Here is a 22,949-nt window from a genome sequence, read left to right as displayed (position 1 = left end):
ACTAAGTCCACGATGAACCCAGAATTTCAACCAAGTAGTGGCCGCCGACCTACTTAGCGAACCTCGATGGTATTAATTATCTCCCCACCCAACTTCCCAATTTCATTCAGTATGGCTCCTTTATTAATTTGGATTTCTACCTGGTGACTTGTCTCGCCTTGGTTGTTCTTCTGGCCCTGCTTGTAAGTGTTGACAGGCAGACTGTTCCAACCAGATTTCACTTTGAACCCTCTCTGTGCGGTGGCGCTAGGATTCCAAAGCCCAGCAATAACGTCTAAAGCTTCAGGGTCCCAGAACCAGAGTAAAGCTTCTCCATATACTTCCTGCAGTTCTCTTGCAAATAACTCGACGGGGTCGTACCCAATTTTCTGCGAATCTCCGAGTTCTTGTGACTCTAGCTGGATCTGTAGATTTTTGAATTTTGACTCCTTTCTCTTCTCTCCGGCCCTAGACAAATCAGAGGAGATGTGGATGACCACATCGTAGTCCTTAAGCTGGGGTATGAAAAGCGCCTCGGCAGTGAAATAGTTAGATAGTATATCGCGATTCTCCTCCCCCGCCAGACGTGACATAAGTCTGTCATCGTCCTCTCGGACAAGACCAGTCGCACTCCTCGCCAGCGATGTTAGTCTCGCAGCAACAACCTTCTCTGGCATTCCCCGGTCCGTCCATGTCGTGCCTTGTGGGTCAATATTGGAGGCGGCAAAGAGGACAACACGATTCATGGAGGGATCAATCCGTCGCCATGCTTCAAAAGATAGGTGGATTTTGTCCAAGTCTTCCGCTTTCAGGCCTTTTGTATTGCCCCCTGTAAGATCTGTGGAACCCTTGGCAGGAAGGAAAGTAGAGAAATCGATAACAAGTGGGTTATGTCGCCAGTCCCATCGACTGATCCACGCTAATGTCCTTAAAAAGCCTGTCGTCGCACAAGAAGGGACAGGCCAAGGGTAGGGTTGCAAAAATGTACGCACGACCAGAAGCTCAATGAGCACGGGGGAGAAATGAGGCGACAAAAGATGTGAGTCAAACCACCGTTTCGTCAGCCGGATGGAGGGTGAGAGAGCAGGAAACCGCGTACACATGGACTGCATGGCTTGCGTATGAGCAGGTAAATGCTGGAACTCGCGCTTATAAACAGCAAGTGCCAAAGCTGAAGATTCACGGGAGAACCCATCTAAGGATTTGTCTTTAAGCTGGCGATCAAGTAAAGTTGCTTCGCGGTCGTGATGTATCCGTAGTCTGAAGGAGAGGCTAGATGGGAGAATGATCTCGAGGTACGCTTGATTCAGGGAAGGCTGCGACGGATTTTCAAGCCCAACGCGTGTGACATATGTAGACTTGGATGACGATAGTAAATCAGCGACCTTCAACAGAAATGCTATTTTTGTTCGTTGAATTGCGGCAAGATCGTCAGGCCAACGGGCAGACCCCTCAAATTGGACTACAACCGACGCCGGTGTGTGCGGGAATGTTTTGGAGGCATATGTTGGAAATTCGACAGTCGAGTACCGTAGTTGAGGATCCGCAGCAATGATGTGACGGATTTGGAGAGGGAAACCCTCAAGGCCCCGGATATCTTTATCAAGAGTCGCAAATGCAGTCATTAGAGGGGAGAAAGGCTCGATCCCTGATTTTCCTACGATACGTCCAGACGGAATCAGATGGCCAAGTCTGTCAGTCGTAAATACTGCTTCGCCAGCTAATTTGGCACTAAAATGCTTTCCGATGATGAAGAGTATGATCTGCTGGATGACTGGAGTGGAGTTGTGTTTGTAAGACCAGACCACACTTTCAAGAATGCTCCCATCCTTGAATCGTCTGAGCTCGGCCTTCTCACCCCAGAATTGACGGAAGGACGCAGCGTCCTTCTTGTTCTCCGCAGTTGGCCCATAGTCAACAGTTCGATTTGCGTAGGATGGATTGGTCGCAAAAGTAATGAGAATGCGCCTTTTTTGGTCCTCTGGAGGCCTCCGCGAAGTCACTGGCCAGCTCCCTTGATTTGGCATATGAAAGCTTATAGTTGTGACTCGATTCGTGAGCGCCCGTGCGAGGATAAAGTACATATTTCGACATGCTTGGAGTATATCTTGATCGTGCGTTTCACTCATGGAGTCAAATCCAAATGCGGCCAAAGGGACTTCTAAAGTAGTGTCGTAACGATAATTCGGGGCATTGGCTTTGAGGATAAAAGTCGAATCGAATTGATCAAACACCGAGTCTCCAAGCATGTCAACAGTCAACTCTGCTTCCGACCGTAGCCTTTCATAGGACCAAGGGCTCATCTTGAACAAGATATTTATGTTTCTAGGACCATCGAAAAAGATAGGTGTCGACTCTGCCGTGGAAACCGAGAAGTCGCTGGAGTTGTAGCAGGAATTGAAAGCGTATGGAGCCTTAATTAAATCCCGAGTCGCAAGAAATTGAAGAGTTGCCTTGAACAGCTGGTAGCTGCTATATCCAGAAGAAAGGGGTGGAACTCCATCTCCAAGATTCGCCTGTAAGAGAATCGCTATAATTGTGCCCCATTCGAAATTGCCAAAGCCGCCATTCCTGGCAGAGCCTCCAAAACCTCGTTGTCTCAGCCAAGTGCGACCAAGGATGCAAGCATCTTTATAGGCGTTGCACTTACTAGACGAATAATGGAGGAATTTAAGGTAGGGAGAAATCGAGGCATCGGACTGAACTGTAGCATTGTAGAATGGTGTGGGCTTAGGTCTCATGCTCTCGGGCTTATCATTGGAGTCCTTGGGACGAATACAGTTGGAATCCGGTCGTAGTTTGCTCTCCAAGAACATCTTGTCTGGGAGGGCGGGTAAAATGTGAATTCGACACTTAGAGGCTGAAAAGTCATCAGCGTTACCATCTCGAATTGGGCGAATGACGATGATGGGTTGCAGTTGATTCCCATTCAGGAGCTCAAACGAGGCATTGAATTTATGTTCCTTCGAGCCGCGAATACCAGCCGCTAGACATGCCAGGTAAAACGCCCGTTTATAGAAGTACCGATGGTTGAGGTAGTCCTTCTCTTGGAATAAGGACTTAGGCATGGTCACGGCTAAGTCAATGGCCAATTCATCTTCAGCCCGAGTCGTCGTTTTCAAGGGATAGCTGCCTATAGCATTTATGCTCGTTGGCCGGTCGTATTGCATTTTGTATTTTGCGTCTCTTGGTGGTCGTGGATTGGGGAAAGGTATGACTATCTTCTCAGACTCGAGTGCAGTCTCTGAGTCCGGAATCTGGAAACCGTTAGCATAGTGAATATGAACTATGTCATAGCTTGTACCGAAAGAGGAGCTCGGCTGGGTATCTGCTCGATAATGGTCTTGAGAGTCCACATCGCCTTTTCCGCTGGCGCTTCTTTCTTTCCATACTTTGGCTTGAGTTGTTGCAGGAGTTCGTCAACCTGGAGTTTGAACAAGTTTGACTTGTATACTTCAGCTGTGTAAGCCCCATCCTGAAGCATCGGCTCCTGCCTCCTATGGGGCTTATTATCAGTCGCCGGCTGGACATTGTTCCTATGCGTTGCTCTTGATGAATCTGGAGGTAGCAGCGTGTTGCTCTCTTCGTCAGGCTCAAAGTCCTTACTGACTACCGACTGTTCATCTTCTAGATTGGTTCGATCATGTGTTGAGCTATCGTTGTCGCTGGCTCCGCTCTCCTCGAGAATCTCATCGCTTGGACGAACGAAATCTAGATTACAGTCTAAAAAGCTCACGTCGCTCTGTTCACCGTCGCCATAACTCAATTTTCTTCGTTTCGCGGCGGGGGGGGGCATTGTCGATGTGCGCTGAGTGGAGTATGTGCGAAAGTCATGAAAGGTTTGTATTGGCAAATTTTCTGGAGAAATTCTGGGGCTGTGGCGCGAGTGGCTTGGTCTGTGGCTGGGCCCATTATCGATAACCTTAAGTTTTGCGAGCCGAACATCGGAGTTGGCCCAAACGCGACCCGCTCATGGCTTAGTCTAACACTTTCCTCTTTGCCATCGTTGCACCGCAGTTCTTAACATTTGTTTAACTTCTCATTGCCCATTTCACCTTGCTATCACAGTTGCGATAACATTCGGAATAATTTGCTATGACAATTTCAATGGCGTTTGAAAATGACGTCGAGGTGGGGGAGACTATCCCATCAATGACTGCGCACGTGAGTCAAACATTGGCTCCCCACCTTTGCTTAGGTCTCTCTGACACACTGAAGGCTGTGAGCGTTTCATTGCCTACCTGGCGTGCAAATGTAGGCTACGAGGAAGGGGAAGAATGGGTTCTAAGCAAAATGAAGACCGGTTACCCAAGGTATGCCCTTCGAGTACCGTCCCTGCATGGCACTGAAACAAGTAGATTCTTCATACACAAATCCATCGAGAAGTTTGCCACTGCTATTGTGAAAAAATATGGAGAGGCTGGAGCACGAGCAATTATTTTCCCTTCTCATGCTGCTGCATCAAGGTGTCTTGAATTCTTTTTCCACCAAGACCCGGAACTGGAACCCCAGCAAGTGCGAATCCTGGATCTTGTTCCCGCTGCGAAGAAAGCGCGATCTGAAGAGTGTGCCATTATTTCTCCAAAGATATCGGCAATTCTTTTCCCTCAAGAAAAATTTAAGATTGCCAAAACTTATTGGCAGCATTCCGGGGACGGTATCTCTAGCCGTCGAGCAGAGTATTGCCACGCCCTATTTGATGAAGGCGTCCTTGTAGACTCTGCGACTATCCAGGAGTCAGCTCGATTTTGTAAAGGGCCTCGGCGGTATCAAAAGAAGACCTCCATCGATCTAAGCAATATTTCGGATCGGCTTGATAGTGCCGCAGAACAGGACCCTACTCAGTTTGTTGAGGAGAGATTTGGAAGAAACCTTGATATTTCGATGACCTCTAATGCGAAGCTAGCGGTTCGTCGACGTATAGCCGGGTCGCTGACAGCAGATGTTGGGTTGACTGAGGCCTTAGCTCTAGAGAAAGACTTAGAACGAACACGCAAGGTAGCAGGATTCTCAGAAGACGACGTATACCTCTACGCATGTGGAATGAATGCAATATTTATGACCCACCAGAGTCTGATGGCCGCGAAAGGCCTATTGAAGAGCGTTGTCTTCGGGTAAGTGAGAGCGATAATGGAAGGGTAGCAAGCTCACGACGTCAGGTTTCCTTACATAGATACGCTCAAAGTAACGCAGAAGTTTGGACCTGGTTGTTTATTTTATGGCTTTGGTTCATCGGAAGAGCTGGATGACCTTGAAAGACGACTGAAAGACGGCGAGAGATATCTGGCTCTCTTTACCGAGTTTCCTGGAAACCCACTCTTGCGTTCACCAGATTTGGAGCGCATCCATAGCCTCGCTGACAAGTATGACTTCTTCGTGGTCGTTGATGAAACGGTTGGGAACTTCCTCAATGTTCATGTCCTCCCCTATGCAGATGTTGTCGTCAGTAGCCTGACCAAAGTTTTCAGCGGCGATAGTAACGTTATGGGAGGAAGGTAAGCGCAGAATCTCAGACAGATGAAACTGTGTGCTAAGATCCAATAGTGCCATCCTAAATCCTAAAGGGAGGTCTTACAACATCCTCAAACGAACTTGGGAGAATAATTTCGAGGACAACCATTGGGCTGAGGATAGCATCTTCCTCGAGCGCAATAGTCGGGACTTCGTCTCGCGCATTGAACGTATCAATGTTAACGCAGAGGCCATCTGCGACGTCTTACGTGCGCATCCACGTGGTAAGCTGCTATCTCCCGTAAGAGATCTCAAACATCACTAACTGACATGCGCCGACAGTGAAGCAAGTCAATTATCCTAAGTTCAGCGACACAAGGCCTTTCTATGACAAATGCCGTACCCCAAATGGCGGTTATGGCGGTCTCCTATCAGCGACCTTTTTTTCGAAAGAAGACTCCGTGGCTTTCTTTGACAATCTTGACACGGCCAAGGGGCCAAGCCTGGGAACCAACTTCACTTTAAGGTTTGCCAATCTTCCAGACCATTCACCTTGGATCGTCGCGTTGGTGCTAACTGATCGGCAGCTCGCCTTACGTAATCCTTGCCCATTATGGAGAGTTGGACTGGGTGAGTTTCTCTGAGAGATTACAATGGTGCATTGAGTTGATATTGGCAGTGTGCATCATACGGTGTGGAAGCAAACCTCGTGCGATTTAGCGTTGGGTTAGAAGAGCCTTGTAAACTTGTGAATATCTTCCGTCACGCTCTTGAGGCTATCCCGAGATGAAAGCCCACACCCAACATAGTCTCAGAACAAAACTTGCATACCACACTAGTGGATATTGGTATGATAGGGATGAACAATTGGTTTCCAGCAAGCTCACTTCAATAATATCATGTGGTCGGGATTCTTGAATCTCGTGCTACGGAATTTGTTTGCCTGCACTGCCAACATCATTCGATGATCTGCATTGAGCTATTACCGGCGAAAACATCGGTGTCCGACGAAAAATTGGAAGGAGGTGTTGAGAGATGAAGTCAAGGTAGACTACCAAGGTACTCTGGTCGCGTCATCCGGTTGACGAAGTCCTGTTACCGGCTAACTATCTCAGGAAAGAGTCTTACCAATCAGATCCTGATACTTCCTCGCCTCTGAAACTGTCCTAGGTTAGCTGGGTTTGGCACGACACTAGAGATTTTCGGGTAATCTCCCGCAGTGGGCCTGCGGGGTGGCGAAGTTGATATGTCTATTTTCGGATATTGCGAGGCAGAATTCTCTTTTGTTTGAAGTTTAGAAAATGGTGACAAGTTCTGCAGACAAGCGGCATGAGAGAGCTGTTAATTAATGCGTGCCATCTGCGCACTCAATGCTTACATTCATATCAGACGACCAGCATGCCTTTTGGGGCTGGCGTGTTGGTCATCTCACTATCGATGTTGTTTGCAGCGATCCCGCCCAATAGGAGACGTGGTAGTAGTTCAAGTATCTCGATTTCGTGCGCCTTACTCCAGTCGGCACACCTCCCGCTCGGCGAACAAAGGTCAGGGACCAGCCAGCCTCGCCCAAATCCACAGGTGAGAAGCTGTCAAACGGGCATTATTCTCTACAGTACAATTTCCAGGAGGGTCAGAATGCGTTTCCTGTTTCGTTGTTACCGTGTCGTTGGAATACGTATGGGTTTGGAAAAGACCGCCTGGACTACCTCTCAGGATCGCCGTCGCATTCTAGCTTGCACTACTATGTTATGAAATTTTGGACGGGTTCGCCGTGACTAGAACACGATTCTACGAAGCGATGAAACGTCCATGCAGTCAGCAGCTCATTTAGTGACGAACAAACATCTTCCGCGACGTCCTGGCAAGCGTGGCTGCCACTTTGACCGATTCCACATCAACTCAGTGGTCAGTGGTCAGTGGTTAGTGGCCAGTGTTCGAGGAGCTGTTTGAGAGTCGATCGTATCGTATCAGATCCTCCTGAAACTGCTGAAAAGGCTGAAACATAGAAGTTATTACTTCCCCATGTTTACTATGGGCGTGCACAAGACATGGTGGGAGAAGAAGATGCTTATGGATATCTTCACGGAACGGAGATGTTTGCTTTCCTAGGTCTAATCAGGCCTAATATCGTCTAAAGTTTCTTCTTAGGGCTAGGTCACCCTTATGGGCCACCTCCACGTTCACCATATCAGGCCCGCTGCTCGCACTCGTCTGTGCCGCGAGTAATGGTGGATGTCTCCATGCTCGCACAGTCGAGCATTCCTGTCGTCTTCTCAGTTGTCCACGACCCCGCCCTAACGTTCCAAAAGATGCTGTGTATCGCCCCGAAAGTTGCTTGAGGACCAATCTTGCAGGTACCCGTATTCATCTTGCGCAACTGCGCCACCCGTCCCAGCTACCCTTGCAAAACATGGTCAAGATGATTCAAGTTGTGGGGGACGTACGTCACAATCGAACGTGTATGATCTTCTCGAGGACCCGTCCGTGGCCCGTTCGGCGAGCAGGTCACAACCCTTCGGTTGCTTTCATCAAACTCGCAGCCCCTGGCAAGATCGAGGGAACGGCCGACATCACCGAAGGCCGAGTCCGCAACTGACTGGCATCGACTTTCGAGAGTCGCCTTGGGTCTGGAATTCTCCGAGTTTGATGCCTGCGGCGCAAGTATCCCGGAAGGCCCTTGCACTTGACAACTTGACACGATGGCCGGGTTTTGCGGCATCCATGAAGACCGCCACAGCAGCCGCCTGCCGGACGCGGCAGACTCGCCGTCGATGTGTGCGTCGTACTTCCTGTCGTCCAATCAGAGATGGCCAAGGGGGCTTACCACTGCCTTACGTCAGACTCGCTGCACCAAAATGCAGAACTCATGTTTCGCCATACTCCCATTGCCCCAATTGCGCAACTTAGCGACCGCATTTCTGCGCTCACTGGCCACCGCTTACAACTCACGCAATGTCCACCCCCAGGTGGCAGATGCAGATGCAGCTGTCGAGGTTCGATGATGGCTTCTGCACTAGGCCGGGCAGTTGCTCCAGGGCTCTCGGCAGCGCTCTGCATGCCCAATGCAGCGCCGTCTGTTCCGAGTAACCCTCGCTCATCATTCGGTCCGCAACGCCTTGATAGCGTCAACGGGTGCTGCCAGCGTGTCCACGGACTCGGACACGGCGATGTCAATTGTGGGCGTGGTCCATTGGGGCGGAAATTAGCTTCCTGGACTTCATCGGCCGTCTCCATCGATCACACATCAGCTGTCCGTTTGCAGATTGTCATCTTACTGTACCCCCCTCCTATGCAGCATGTTGTAACAGCAGATGCTGCTGCAGCTTCGATATGGCTTCCAGAAGTCCTGATCCCAGCAGCCCTGACTGTCTTCAACGTGACGCACCATGTGCCGTTGCTGAGGGCGGCCCGTGTCTGACCGTCGACATCGATCGGTGGAGACTGCTACTCATTCACTCATGCGATGGACGGGCACTGGGGTCAAATATAGAAGCACGAGCCTTGAACTCCCTGCTTCGCATAACACGCAGTCTGGTGTTGATGGTCCGCCGCCGGCTTCGTTCAAACAATGATCGCCGTGGCTTAGGTTCTCTCATGCCAACTCTCTCCGGCGAGGCTTGGATGTGAAGCAGCAGTCAGTGCACGCGCCACAACCCAATTCAATCCACCCTCTCATCACCTATTTTCGCACTGGCCTCACGCATCTTTCCCCGACAGGGCCCCTTGAAACCACCAAGCTCTGCGTGGTAGGGCTCTGCCCGCCCGGTGCGGCTACCCTTGTCCGCCACCAACATTGTGCGGGAGCAGTGCTTTCTCTTCTCTCGCTGGCAACACAGCGCCTCTTCCAGCGCCATGCACGCGCAGCAGCTGGCAGAGACACAGCAGCCGACGAGCGGCACACCAGGAGTTCGGGCAACGCACGCAATGCTTAGTCTGGCAAATGCGGGCGACCAGGTGTGAGTTGAGTTCTGTGTTACTTGGAGGGTCGCCTGAGTCGATGACGACCATTCATGGCATCAACGCACCGGCTCCAGAAATGCTCGCCTGTCCCTTGGACCCAAGATCCTCGCCGCTTCCAAGGGCAAGCACCCTTCGCGCGTGCACGTCCTGCACTAAACGGTCGGGAGCTTGGCCCGCACGCATGGTCCAGGGCCCCATCCTTCAAGGCACAAACCAGTCACCAGCCGCTGTCCCGAAAATGATGTTGGAGTCGGATCACACCTGTAAGTTACTCGAGCTCAGATACCCTATACCAGTATATACCCTCAAGAACCCCCGGCATGGCGCAGGTCGCTTCTCGAAATCAAGATCAATGCCGCAAGTCTGCCTTGCGAGTGCTCCTTGACCCATAAGGCTGTTATAAGTCCACCAAAATTATCCAAATCCAGGAACACTAAAAAGTATGTTTACCCCACCAGCGCTCCACCTTTAAACCTATGTTGCCCTTCTCTTGTTGATCATGACCCCTCGGTCTCCCAAACAACAACCAAAGACTTCGACCATCTCACGCAGACTTAGAACCCGTACCGACCAGAGCTTGTCTATCCAACCGCCGGAGCTCCCACAGCTACGGAATATCCGTTCGCGCCGTGCCGCAACACTGCCTTCCGCTCGCCGCATATCTGTCACCTACCAGCCTGAACAGACACATACACCCGTCTGGGATCCTTCCGAAATCCTCGAGCCGCTTCCACGTTGCAACACCTCCCATCCGACTGGATTTGAAGAAAACCCGCCTCCTGGCCTACTTCTCTCCCAACCACTCGATCTCCCTCCCTATCACTCACCCCAACGCTCACCTACCGATTTTGTGCCGATATCGACTCAGTCAGAGCCTGAACAATTTGAACTTCCGCATTCGTCTGGCTCTGATCTTCTTCCGTCTCCATTACCTTCGCTGTCTGGCAGCCACCCTGCTGGGGAATACGAATTCCACCTCTCACCAGACCCTGATCATCCACAGGATCCGTCCGTGGAATTGCAAGATATGAGGTAAATGGTCTTGTAGCTCCTCTTGATTTCCCATCATTGACTCAGGGTTAGCATATTGGGTTTTCAGATGCCTGCGCAATACGGTTCTCTGGACCACCACTACGGCTCTCCACCAACTCTTGATTCGCCAAGTAAGAGACCCAACGAATCTTCTATTGTCCAAGAGCTAACAGTACAGGCTATCCATCAATGAATCAACAAACGTACCCTGAACCTCGATCATCCCAACCTCCACCTCAGAGCTCGGGAACGTATGTGCCATCTTATACATCGAGCCCTAGCCTTCAAAACCACAGACATTCTAGCAGACCCGGCGAGCAAACGGTGCTACCTCCCTATCAACCATCAGTTCCACGAAGTCCATATCAGCCACCTCTGGGTTCCATGCGTGCAAGTCCAACCCCTATCAGCTATCCTCCATCTAGCGAACCTTCTCCAATGCTCAGCTCTGCCCCGCATAGTTATCCCTACCCAGCAATTCATACCAGTCTACCTGGCCAAAACATTGGTACAATGGCGAGTACCTCCTCTAGCTATCCACCGTAAGTCTGAATCCCACCTACCGCAGCCAGGCCTAATACCTCATAGACCGCCTATCTACCCCCCATCTAGCTATGATCCGTACAATTCCCTCCCAACCACAATGTACCCTCCTTCCACCTCAGCTGCCCCATACTCATCGTATGACCCGCCAGCCGGGCTAGCTCCACATCATTCAACCACCGTTCCTGGGCTTTCTTCATCACCTGGAAGCCAGAATTCTAGCGTAATGCCACCGCGCATAGTGGGTGCTCGACCGAAGCCTCAATGCTGGGAGCATGGTTGCAATGGACGGCAGTTTTCGACATTCAGCAATTTGCTACGCCACCAACGAGAGAAGTCCGGTACGGCGGCAAAAAGTTACTGCCCGCGCTGCGGGGCAGAATTCACTCGTACCACGGCCAGGAACGGCCATATGGCTCACGAGAAATGCAAGCCACGACGAACGTCAGATACGAGCAGGTAAGCGGTAGGGCTGAGCATGAAACGCTTGGGCCTTCCGCGAGAGTCATCTTACGAATCTCCTCATGGTTTTGGGCGGCGTTCAATTGTTCATGGAAAGGGGGTGGTTCGGGATGGCAAAGAGGCGTTCAGGGAAGACGTGGAATATTTTCTGGAAGTATTGTCACTTCACAATACCTTCCAAAACGACATCCTACTCTTACGCAAGGACCCAGCGGTATCCTAATGCAGCCACCCGATATCACAGTTCGGAGATGCCGACAACCTCCAAACAAGCCCTTCCCATGGTTTTGTTATGTATTGGATCATAATGTTTTGGGAAAGATTTCGGTATGGTATACAGGCCGGTGGATTATGCATCAGGGTTGGAGTTCTTGCAGCGTTTCGCATTTGCAATCTATTCTTATCGAATTCTCCTGTCACCCTTTTGTTCAAAAAGTTGACGACGTTTTGTTTAGACTTGCATGCTATCAGGAGGCATCTTTAGACTTCTCAGGGGTTGAAGCAAGCTCAAGGGCTGAGGTTGCTTTGGGGAATCATTGTAAGTTTGGGTGCTTGCACTCCAAACACGGTGCACATGTCAGCAACGATGGAATTTTGGCGTTGATCATCTGCAAGGTCACGGTAGCACAATCCAATCTGGATGAGGTGGCTGCAGACGTCGCCAAAGTACCCGTAGGGGCGGGGAAGTTCAAGCAAAGGTCGCTTCAAGGGTTGGGGAAAGCCATGACTGCTTCATTTAATTCCAGCTGCTCACCGGGCAGACAGTTGTCTCCCTATGAGCCAGCTGGCGCATCAAATGGTATTATTTTTAACTTTGATATGAAGTGTCGACCCTCCCTAGGCATTATTTCGCTCATTGGCACAGTTTTTAGCTCTGCTTGGGGGCTTTTGTGCGTTCGCCTAATTTCCAGGTCGAGACAGGCGGCTGGGTTGTGCAACGATTAAGCAGATGAGGACAGACACGAGTATTGATACCAGTGGCGGCACTTTCGATATTTTCCGTACGAGATGATGAGAGATTTGGGCATGAGGTGGGGCATGATTGGGGCGGGAAGCCTTGTGAAGCAATAGATGGGCCGATGAGACCGTCGTTCTCAGAGCAAGTGTTGTTGGACGCATACTGAAAAAAGAAAACTGCCTGTCAGATCACGATACCTCTCGAAAGTACATGATGACCATATTTGGCCACCACTAAGATCATATCGCGAGACAATATCTACTGCAATCGAGTAAAACGGTTTCGGATCGGGGACTGCAAGTGTCAAGAACACCTGCCCTCCTGAGGTTCGGTCTCGGATGATCGTGGACTAAGTCTCTTGACAGAATAATTCATTGTGGGGCGCTGGTCAACGAAGGGACCAATCCATTTGCTCCTCGTTCAACCTCCACACCTTGAAACGAACGCAGAAAAGTCTCAGGGCCTGAAGATTGGCTAAGCGACACTAGTTTACGACCTGGATACTGCTTCCGGCACAAGCTTACCCTAGAACGTGTAGGCTACAGCCAGTCGTTCGACGAAAGTGCTCATCGCTGGCGGGCATGCACGCCAAGGCTATGTGGGAGACGGCAAAGAGGTGTCAGAAGGAAGTGGTACGCATGCTGAACGTCACCCCGTTGTTGGTTGATACTTGATTTGGATGGATGGCGCGCGAACCCCGTTACGTTCGCTCACGCCTTGCCCTCTGACGGAAATCAAGCATCTCCTAGCACCCGGTCGGGGCCGGGGCTCTAACACGGGTCCGAAGGCCTGCAGCACCCTACTCAGGCAAACCATCCGACACGCATGGTAATCGTTAAGAGACGTACCCACGATTTGCAGATTGACCCGGAGTCCAGTTTTCCGGCCTATACCTTGGGCACCCGAAGGAGACTACCGTGGCATTGCAGACAGACGACTTCATAGGTTGTTTTGCACCAGACTCAGAGATAGCGGCCACCAAAACAGCACCAGAAAGAGGATCTTGCATCTTGGTACTACAAGTCATTCGATGCGAAACGGCAGACCGCCTTTTCCCTCTGCGTCGGTCCGGGCGAACTCTCCGTTCTTTGCTCGTTATTTGGCCCCGAGGTCTTCTGAATGGCCACTTCTCTGACTGCGCCGCAGTCAAAACAGAGTGCTGACATGACCTAGATTGTTTGGCTGACAGATGAGGACCGCATGGGTCGTCCGTTTAAGATGAGCGGAGGCGGAAACGGACCCGCGGGAAGGATGTCAGGGAAAAGATTGGAGCAGAGAAGATGGCCCAGTTCTGTCTACGCCACTATTGGCGAATCACAAATGAAGCATCCCGATACCGAACAATGCAGATAGGGAAAAAGGCACGAGCCTGCGGCATCATCCACCACTTCCTGCAGCACAAAAGTCAGACGGACATAACGATGCGGCGTAGGGCTGCGTTTTGTGTCACGGCTGTAACGTAAGGCACGAGTCCCATGACTTTACCCTTATGCTTGGTCGCCCTGTCTAAGCTCGTGCTACTTTGGTTGGGTGCCGGGCGGTCATCAGAGACGCAGACAAGGCCATCCATTGTGGTGAGAAGATACTGAACCGAGTCCCATACAGCGTAAGACCTCTCGAATCACAACGCTGTGTCTCCGTCTGTCATCGATTTTGTGTGGCATCAACAACGTCAGCCCGTCGCAAGCCACTTTAATTATCTCTGCGCTACGAGCGGTATGCAAGTATTCACGCTTTCATCGACGCCGATTGCTCTTCCCTGCGCCTGCCAAGATGAAGAATTGCGTCGGTGATCAGGAAGAGTATTCGAGTCACTGCTTCGAACATTTGAAGCCATGTCGAGCTTTGTCAGCATGCGCGCACTCGCGCTTCACCACCAACACACCAGCGCATGCATAATTGGTGCTGTTAAGAACCCCGCACGAAGGCTACTGGATCCTGTACATATTTGCAGGCTGCCATTGTTTCGTGATCTCAAGGTTGTGGTAGGGAATCACGGGGAAATAATTGCGACGTTGAAGCATCAGGCAAGATTAGGCCAGAGTTAACCTGACCAGCGAAATTTTAATTTTTTTGGACTGCTGGTTTGTCGACCTGCAAGCACCGTTCCATTCCCACCATTCCAGCCCTGCGGATGCCGGTGATGCAGGCGATCCAACTGTTGTGTCCAGTTCACGCCCGCGGCGTCACGCTTGTCTCTTTCTGGTAGATGGTGTCCAGCACGATCCCCTTTCGTCCAAATAGTGGCCCGTCAAAAGAAAGAAGCACATGCGGGAGGAATCGATCGCAGATGACCAGTCACACAAGACGGGAGGAACGAGAGAGTATCTCATCACCCGCGAAGCGTTTTGATCCTTCATTAAACTGCTCGCGGAATCAAACCACGCAAACTGCAAGCCTCACCCACGTTAGGGTGAGGCTGCCCGCGAGGCGGTTTCGACCCCGTCCCAACCGTCTGGACGCGGGTGTATCTCCATGTCGCTGGCTTGCAGCGTTGGCCTGCCGACACTTTGCGGCTTGTATGCCGCAAGGATGAAGGCCAACTGGTCGGCGTTGCAAAGCGTGCTTCTCTAGTGCAAAATGGCCGGGTGAAATAAAATGGCCTTTATTGCATCTGGTGTCTTTCGATTGGCTGCCTGCAAAGTATCAGATGTCTGCACCCACTTCGTCGGGCTAATTATACGTTCCTACTCAGCCTCTGCAGGGGTTCAACAGCGAACCGGCCGTCGGACTCGGACATCGGCGCTTGCATATCTTCCTGGTTGGTCCCCTTCTTCACAGACTACATCCATCGGAGCTTCAACGATCTCGCGCTAATGATCTCATCGATGACCTTTGAGGACATTAGAGAGTAGAGGAAGGCAGAATCTCGTGATATTATACAACATGACTTCAGCGCTCGAGCAGAACGTTTTCATTACTGCCCACTGTCGCTTGTCCATTTACGGAGTATGAGTATGTCGTAAGCGCTCACCCCCTCATGTTTCAGTCCAACTCCAACCTAGAAATGAACAACCATGGCCTGTGGGAGATACCCTGGGCGACGATCGAAGCACCGTGCTCTTCCGGGGCCTCGATTTCAAATAATAGCCTGCACCGCTTCCCGTAGGAGAAAAGAGCCGAGAAGTGGCGGCGGCAGATGAGCACTTGCATTCGGACCTGCCGATGAGACCGGTTTTTAAGTTCATGATTCTGAAAATACAAATGGAAAAGCACAGTGCAGATGCAATGTATTCACGACGTCCTTCTCCTGTCGCTCTGGCAGCGTAAACGTGCGCTCCTCAGACAGCAGCAGGGTGCAGAGCAGTTGGTCCGGAAAACCAACGGTCTCGTACGAGAGTGATGCCATGCGGAGATGTGACTTGCTTTGCTGCATGGCATCTTTGAGCCACATTGGTCCCTGACTGCGACGATTGAGTCATTTTGTGGAGTCAATGTGTTGGAGGCGTAGTGAAAGGTATCTGGTCTGGGTGTTGTCTTACATGTTCTCTGGTTTGTGTGATATGTACTCCACTCACCCTTCATCGCCCTGCCGTGCTTTGGTGTCAGACACACCGTCGACTTAGCTATGAAGAATGTAGAGGTTGGTCTTGCCCTTCCATGTTACGGAAACCCTCAGCCCTACGCCCTATGGCTTTGGAAGGATTGCTCGAAGGATTTGTCCGGAGGGCTGCATGCGCCCAGAGTAACCCCCAATTGCGGCCTCTCCTTGGAAGATGCAATTGGTCAATATGGGTTCGATTTTGGGCCCTCTGGGAATCCTCTGTGTCGGTGAGGTGCAAGGAGGAGTCAAGAACACGTGATGGGCGTGAATGACTCCCCACGAACAAGCTTGGGCCACCTTCAATCGTGACTCTAAAGCAACCTCAATTGAACCACGTCGCCGACAACCTCGATTCGCACCACCACCGACACATCTGCATTGCAAGACACGAGCATCACCGCTTCATGTCGCCATGACTATGTTTTCTCTAATTTAGTCCACGGAGGGGACTCATCACCCTGCAACTGCATCCGCAGTTGTCTGCAAGAAGACTCATCCTCAACTGTTTTCCAACTCGCCCAAAATGCTTCCTTTACTGTCGCACCTGTTCCATACCCACTATTCGCACACCAACTCTCGGTCTATATCGCCTCTAGACTCCTTGCTTCGCATGCGGCAGTGTTTCGCAGCCTAAGATCCGTCGCCTGACCGTCACCCTCGGGGTCGCTCTGTCCAAACACCACAGCAACAACAACATGGCCTCAATATTCACGTTTGACCCTGATCCGCCACGAGTGTCTTCTCCGTGGTCGACTCCTCCCCCAGACGCTAGGCCAAACCATGCGATCCCGCAGGATTCCGCAACAATTCCATCCCGGGCGGTAACCGCTGCGGCCCACCGAGCTTTCCCCAACCCCGTCAGCGTGGACGAGGATTACAGTGGCATTACGAGGCTAGAGGCAGAACCGCAAGAGGGGCCTACAGAGTACAAGCTTCATCTGCTGCTCCGGCGCCGCAGATCCTTCACACGGACCAGTACCGGACGACATATCTCAGGGTCACTGCGTCGCACAGAACCTCCTGCCTCCTCATCTGTCAGCCGCAGTGTGTCTGAGGCTGGACTCCTGTCGAACACTCCTCCTCCCCTGTCATCCACCCAAGCGCGGCAGCACCGCCTTGAACAGTTGACCACTCAGTTACTGTGGCGATTGCAGCAGTCTTGCCCGTATCACATATCCTCGTCCACAGACCTGGTCCTGCCACATCTCGCAGGTGAGGCAAACCTCTCTGCCCCTGCAGTGCCCAGGCAGCTCCTTCCCGGTCTGGAGGAGAGCAAGGGCGCCCTGTACGAGATCGGGGTCGCTGATGATGGCTCTTTTGTGGGTTTGGCTGAAGATGAAATGGAAGAGAGCCTAAACAATTTACGTGCAATGGCTGCGAGTCTGGGCTGTTGCGTGGATATCCTCCGCATGGTCGCTGTAGGTGACTGTGAGTGGGTTGAAGATCTGCTACAGCAAAGCGTGAAGTCCGGGAAGCTCTGGGTTGCGGAAGCCTTCATTCGACCAGATCAAAACCTGATTGATCAGGAGGACGCCAAAGAAGGCCAGAAGGATTCTAGCATCTCACCACCCACCCCTGCCCTTAGTGTTCCTCCCTCTGTAGCAGCCACCAATGACTTTCCGAGATGCACCCAACAGCTACGCATATCGCTGACTGGTGCTACCATGTCTGGTAAATCCAGCCTGCTTGGTAGCCTGTCCACAGCCACCCTAGATAACGGGCGGGGAAAGAGTCGGTTAAGCCTTTTGAAACATAGGCATGAGATTGTCTCCGGGATGACGAGCTCTGTTACACAGGAGTTGATTGGCTACCAGGATGTGAACGACCAGAACGGTACGAGAACTTCAGCTCAGGTGGTCAGTTATGGCGCTGGCAATGTGTCTTCGTGGGTCGATATCCATGCGACCGCAGAAGGGGGGAGGTTGGTATTTATTTCTGACTCTGCGGGACACCCCCGCTTTCGTCGAACAACTGTCCGAGGACTTGTGGGTTGGGACCCCCATTGGACTTTGCTCTGCATACCTGCAGACAACACAGAAGATTCTTCTGGGAGAATTGGCGCTTCCACAACTTCCCAGGAGGTGCTTGGTCCGGGCGCTGCAGACGTTGACCTTTCGCAGACCCACCTCCAACTCTGCCTGAATTTGGGATTACCTTTGCTAGTCATCATCACAAAATTGGACCTTGCCAACAAGCCCGGACTCCGTCAAACATTGGCCAAAGTGCTGTCAGCCCTCAAGGACGCTAGAAGAAAGCCATGCTTTGTTTCCGACACGCCTGGATCTGTTTCAGAAGCGGACTTGAACGTGGTCTCTGCCGACGACCTTCTAGAGGCGGGGCGAGTAGTCGAGACGCTTGAATCTGACCCCCTTGCACTGGTCCCCATTATCTTCACAAGCGCAGTCAAAGGATCCGGCATAAACAAACTCCATGCTTTCCTCCGGGAGCTTCCTTTACCCGCTATTCCGGAACCACTTGGTGACTCTCCTCGTACACTGTTTTATATTGAGGATATATATAGCAACATCCCAGCGCCTTCCAAACCCCTCTCGCTGAGCGCCTCAACATCTTCTGATCGATCAGCGGTCGTAGGCGGCCACCTTTGCTACGGAACACTGCATGTTGGCCACGAACTACTTCTCGGCCCATATCCTGTGGACACGGTCTCAGATGACAGCGATAGCGGTAGTGGGAGAAGATCGACCCCTCCAAGCCATTCGCACCGAAACTCACCTGTTCCAACATCCCGCTCCTTCCCCGGAGCGCTGCATAAAGGCCAAGCTGGCAATTCAGCCTTGCGATCTAGATCTTATGGGCAAGAGCGAAACGCGGAATGGCGACGCGTGCGTATAACTTCCCTTCGCAATCTGCGGTTGCCTGTGCGGAGTCTACATGCAGGTCAGGTCGGGACCATAGGGGTAGTACCATTGGATCTGCCTATCGCGAGTCCAACGGTAGTGAGGATTAGAAAAGGCATGGTATTAATTGATGGAGCGGCCAAAGCGAACAGAGTGATTGCGGTCCGATTTTTGGGGGCTAATGCTGAGGCTGTCAAGAGCCTCACTGTAGGCAGCGCCGTTGTTGCGTATGTTGCGAGTGTACGAGCCTCTGCAAAAGTAGTGTCCGTCGCCTCCGAGACTACCTCTATGAACGCAAACACGACTGCTCCAGAAACCCCGGAGGACGACGAGGACGGATCGTTCGGCTTTGGGTTCGACGACGATGATACGAGCTTGGGCACTTTGGCCGACACTGCAGCGGCGGCTTCAACGGTTGTCACGTTCCAATTTATTGCCTCGAGAGAATTCGTCGAAGTGGGTGCCAAGGTGTTGGTGCTACCCGGTGGCGGACCGGGTCTCTTTGGTGGCAATGAGAGGGGGGAGAAAGGGGTGGCGGCTCTGGAAGGGTTTGTGGGACGCGTGATTGAGGGGTATTGATATTGGTGGTGCACGTAGGTATGGAATAGGAAGGTGGATGGCAATGGCTGCTATAGTGGTATTTTTATGATGTTTTCGGCTTCCATTTAGTTCAAAGGGTTCAAGGAGATAATTGCTTACATGATGGCATAGCAGTCGTGATAGTATTATCCTTGTGAGTATAATGAACTTCTCTCGGTCCTTACTTTAAAATAGTCCTGCGCAGCAGTTGTTTCTCGAGATAATTTCTAGTTTTATGATGTGACCGAGGCTCAGTATCAATCTCATTTTACAGAGCCGCGGATTTTATATCGGGTGTGAGTTTGGTTCATGCATTGTTATGTTTTTTGTGCTCACGAAGCGAGAGTTTGGCCAGGATATTGTGTTCTGTCAAGAATCGCGCCTTTATCTATGTGGCATGTTCGTCCAAGGGGCCCTGTTTCTTCCCCTGCTACGCGATCTGCATTTTGAGGACTGCGCTCGAAGACTCCGTGGGTGGCTTTCTTTGAGATTCCAGGTACGCTTCCAACACTCAGTGCTTTTGAATAATCTAATGCTCGGATTTATTGTCTAAAGGAATCACATTCTATATTGTTTAAGGATATTTGTTGCCAGCAGCTGCAATGAGTGGATTCTTCTAGTCGACCGAAAGGATTAGAATTTCTGTTGAGAATTGTATGTCTTGTTTTGGTTTCCTAACAGATAGTATTAACAGTATAAAGTGCGCGTATATATATATATATATGTGTGTGTGCTAATAATCTCAATCTCAATCGTACAATGACAATACAGTTTATCATAGTTATTCCTCCTTCGCCACTGCCATGGCAATTGAAGATGGTGAGAGCCTTTGTGTTCTCTTGGTCGAGTCGTATCGAGTTGTACCCTGAAGGCGGCGCATCGTTGAATATGCCAGGCCGAAGATGTATGTATAGAGGGTAGAGGGTTGAAGATGCATGTTCCATGCCCAAGTCTTATGTCCAGGTTCCATCATTCATTCTTCATCCTGCTTCATCCTTTCAGCACCTATCCTAGCTTATCTCATGTGACTGTTTGCAATCTTAGGACACCTCCTGATTTCTCGTCTTCCAGTCGTCATTCACTCCACTGGCGCATCCGTCAACGGCACATACTGCACACCATACAACTTCTTTCGCTCTACGCTCCCGTCACTCTTCTTATCAACCACATAAATATGCTGCATCCACCCCTCAGCAACCGGCACGAATAACCGCCCTGGAGCCTTCAACTGCTCCGTCAACTCGACATGATGTTCGGCGGCCGCAGCGCCTACATGAATTGCATCATACGGCGCACCATCCTTCCACCCCTTCCGTCCGTCCGCTTTAATAAACCGCACTCGTCCCGAATCCAGCATTTGCCGCCCGTCGGCTGACTTGCGCATGTTGGCCTGGGCCAGGGCGACAAGTGGCTGGATGTGCTCGACGCCGATGACGGTGCCGGTCTCGCCGACGAGTTTCGCAAACACGGCGGTGAGGTACCCCGAGCCGGATCCGATGTCGAGCACGCGGGACCCCGGATTCAGGAACGGGAGGAGGGATTCGCAGGCGCTGGCGTGCATGTGGGGCGCAGAGATTGTGGCTTGGTGGCCGATGAGTTGCGGGGAGTCGTCGAAGGGGGATGTGGGTGCGTAGTGGGATCTGTCAACCTATGGCTTCTTCAATTTTCTGATTACCCGTCGTAGGAGGGGGATTTTGGGGGATCGCGGGTGCTGTACTTACCTGCAACATGGCGTCTTTCACTCGGTCGTTTGTAATGAGCCCGTTCTGCGCGAGGTTGTTGACAAGACCGGCGTTGGTCGAGCCAGAGCTTCGCCACGCCATTGTGAAGCTTCTAGTAGATGTCAGAGGCGATGGGCCGCGGGCTGGCCGCAGGAGTTTGGGGAGGAGAGGCAGGATGCAGAAAGGAAGGAGAAAGGGAGGGAGGAAAGCAAGGAGGAAAGCAAAGAGGAGAGTAGCTAGGAGGAGAGTAACTAGGAGGAGCCTGCAGGTGAAGGATGGTGGGGGTATGAATCGCCAGAGCTGTTAGAAGTTCGATATGAGGCTACAGTAAGGAGGTGAGGCAGTTATGGCGGAGATATACGCCGAGGGAGGGTGGGGTGAGGTCATTCTGTGGTTATCAAAGAATGGCAATTGTTGCGGGGCTGAGGTCACTCAGAGACTCAGAATCTGGGGTAGCAGACGCATGGGCCAGCTGGGCATGGTGCATGGTGCATGGTGATACATTCGTTCGGCGTTTTGGTCGGCGCATATCAATACAAACACTTCCCTCGCCACCTTTCGATAATCCATTGTCGATGTGATGGACAATCTCACTCCCTCAGATCTCTTCTCACCATCGAAAGCCCGCCAGCAGCGTGCGCAAGCTCAAGACTGGGCGCAGATCGAGAGCTGGTTGAGTTACAAGTATGCCGGGCGAACGATGCCGACATTTGAGCGGAACGAGGAGACTTTGAAAGTGCTTCGAGAGCTGTCGACGGCGAATGAGCGTGCAGACGAAGAGAGAGTGATACAGGAACGACTGGAGCGAGAGGCGTTGAAAGAGCTGGATGAGGTACGAGCCGAGCTAGGTCCGCCACGACCATCCACGGCATCTCTCAACCCACTTTGCTGACCCTTTCTCTCGTCCTAGGCACAACCCCACCCCGATGATACACACATCCTCTCAACCCTCACTGCAGCCCTCACAACCCCCGGCTCCACAGCCCTCGCCTCCCTCGCCTCCGCCGCCATCCACCTCAACACCTCAACCCCAACCCCCGAGACAATCGCCCACACGCTGATCCACCAGACATCCGTCTCACACTCGCTATCCAACCACCTCACGCACATCCACGCACTGCAGAAATACCTCGAAAAGCAGCACTCTCTCCTCCGAGCCCAACTCTCCGAGCTCCAATCTGACCCTGCGTTCTCCACGCCCGTCTCTCTCCAGCGCCAGACAAACGACCAAGCGCGCCAGACAAAGCATTTAAAAGCCAAGATACGGGAATACGAGGACAAGCTTGCTACGCTATCTGCAACACAGGGGAGGGCGCCCAAGAATGCAGATATGGCGTCAGCGGAAGCAATACTCGAGATGTTAGAGCAGCAGAAGCTGGGGGACCAGTTGAGAGAGAGGGTCGAGGGCTTAGAGAAAGAAGTTCAGGCGTTTGCGGGACTGCCTGCGGATAGGGAGGCTGCGAGACGTGAGGTGGGGAAGTTGGAGCTGGAGCTGGATACTGTGAGGCGGAGACGAGAAGTGCTGTTTGAGGACTTGGTTGGGAAGGGAAGGGTCTAAGTGGGAAGTTGATAGTACGACGCGATATGATGAGTTTGCTACGTGGGTCAAACGAAGTGGCCTCTACGGCCTCATAAATGAGGCAACGAGTGTCAGGTCCACACTTGGAGAAAAAGATTGCTCTGGCCGCCCGACAGGAACCAAATATTGCTTACCGAGAATCTAGACATCATTCAAGCACACTTTAAGCAAACAAAAATCGACCTGTATCGAAATTGAAGCCAAAAGTTCTAAATTACGACATGAAATATATAACTCCAATTCCAACACTAGAAACAATTCCCTGCTCCCAACCTACATAAAT

The 22,949-nt window shown here is 51.6% G+C and overlaps 7 protein-coding genes across 7 annotated transcripts; 4 read left to right on the top strand and 3 right to left on the bottom strand.

The window, feature by feature from the left end:
• Window positions 1-42: 42 nt before the first annotated feature.
• BDR25DRAFT_268134 (pre-rRNA processing protein-like protein Utp22) lies at window positions 43-3,490 on the bottom strand. The gene is made up of 2 exons (XM_033687089.1): window positions 3,284-3,490; window positions 43-3,236 (listed from the first exon to the last, which is right to left on the bottom strand). The coding sequence occupies exons 1-2, from the start codon at window positions 3,461-3,463 to the stop codon at window positions 54-56; spliced, it is 3,363 nt and encodes a 1,120-aa protein (XP_033543567.1). The 5' UTR covers window positions 3,464-3,490; the 3' UTR covers window positions 43-53.
• Window positions 3,491-3,991: 501 nt separating this feature from the next.
• BDR25DRAFT_305949 (cystathionine gamma-synthase-like protein) lies at window positions 3,992-6,260 on the top strand. The gene is made up of 8 exons (XM_033690527.1): window positions 3,992-4,143; window positions 4,198-4,292; window positions 4,338-5,093; window positions 5,139-5,474; window positions 5,524-5,714; window positions 5,773-5,956; window positions 6,018-6,060; window positions 6,110-6,260. Exons 1-8 carry the CDS (start codon window positions 4,087-4,089, stop codon window positions 6,218-6,220), a joined length of 1,773 nt encoding a protein of 590 aa, XP_033543566.1. The 5' UTR covers window positions 3,992-4,086; the 3' UTR covers window positions 6,221-6,260.
• Window positions 6,261-7,724: 1,464 nt separating this feature from the next.
• Window positions 7,725-8,664, bottom strand: BDR25DRAFT_317404 (uncharacterized protein; the record flags this gene model as incomplete). The annotated part of the gene is made up of 3 exons (XM_033691673.1): window positions 7,725-7,830; window positions 7,875-8,219; window positions 8,255-8,664. The coding sequence occupies 3 exons, from the start codon at window positions 8,662-8,664 to the stop codon at window positions 7,725-7,727; spliced, it is 861 nt and encodes a 286-aa protein (XP_033543565.1).
• Window positions 8,665-9,796: 1,132 nt separating this feature from the next.
• BDR25DRAFT_74307 (uncharacterized protein) lies at window positions 9,797-11,574 on the top strand. The gene is made up of 4 exons (XM_033698979.1): window positions 9,797-10,422; window positions 10,474-10,553; window positions 10,601-10,964; window positions 11,011-11,574. The coding sequence occupies exons 1-4, from the start codon at window positions 9,890-9,892 to the stop codon at window positions 11,426-11,428; spliced, it is 1,395 nt and encodes a 464-aa protein (XP_033543564.1). The 5' UTR covers window positions 9,797-9,889; the 3' UTR covers window positions 11,429-11,574.
• Window positions 11,575-16,413: 4,839 nt separating this feature from the next.
• BDR25DRAFT_74290 (uncharacterized protein) lies at window positions 16,414-19,535 on the top strand. The gene has a single exon (XM_033698978.1). The coding sequence runs from the start codon at window positions 16,625-16,627 to the stop codon at window positions 19,364-19,366; it is 2,742 nt and encodes a 913-aa protein (XP_033543563.1). The 5' UTR covers window positions 16,414-16,624; the 3' UTR covers window positions 19,367-19,535.
• A 526-nt stretch (window positions 19,536-20,061) lies between these two features.
• BDR25DRAFT_305945 (protein-L-isoaspartate O-methyltransferase) lies at window positions 20,062-21,571 on the bottom strand. The gene is made up of 2 exons (XM_033690526.1): window positions 21,088-21,571; window positions 20,062-21,014 (listed from the first exon to the last, which is right to left on the bottom strand). The coding sequence occupies exons 1-2, from the start codon at window positions 21,187-21,189 to the stop codon at window positions 20,445-20,447; spliced, it is 672 nt and encodes a 223-aa protein (XP_033543562.1). The 5' UTR covers window positions 21,190-21,571; the 3' UTR covers window positions 20,062-20,444.
• Window positions 21,572-22,879, top strand: BDR25DRAFT_305944 (uncharacterized protein). The gene is made up of 2 exons (XM_033690525.1): window positions 21,572-21,919; window positions 21,998-22,879. Exons 1-2 carry the CDS (start codon window positions 21,668-21,670, stop codon window positions 22,643-22,645), a joined length of 900 nt encoding a protein of 299 aa, XP_033543561.1. The 5' UTR covers window positions 21,572-21,667; the 3' UTR covers window positions 22,646-22,879.
• The last annotated feature ends 70 nt before the right edge of the window (window positions 22,880-22,949 follow it).

This window comes from Lindgomyces ingoldianus (assembly GCF_010093535.1).
Source record: "Lindgomyces ingoldianus strain ATCC 200398 unplaced genomic scaffold BDR25scaffold_32, whole genome shotgun sequence".
In the NCBI taxonomy this organism is placed as follows: Eukaryota; Fungi; Ascomycota; class Dothideomycetes; order Pleosporales; family Lindgomycetaceae; genus Lindgomyces; species Lindgomyces ingoldianus.
This window is presented reverse-complemented; position numbering and strand designations above follow the sequence as displayed.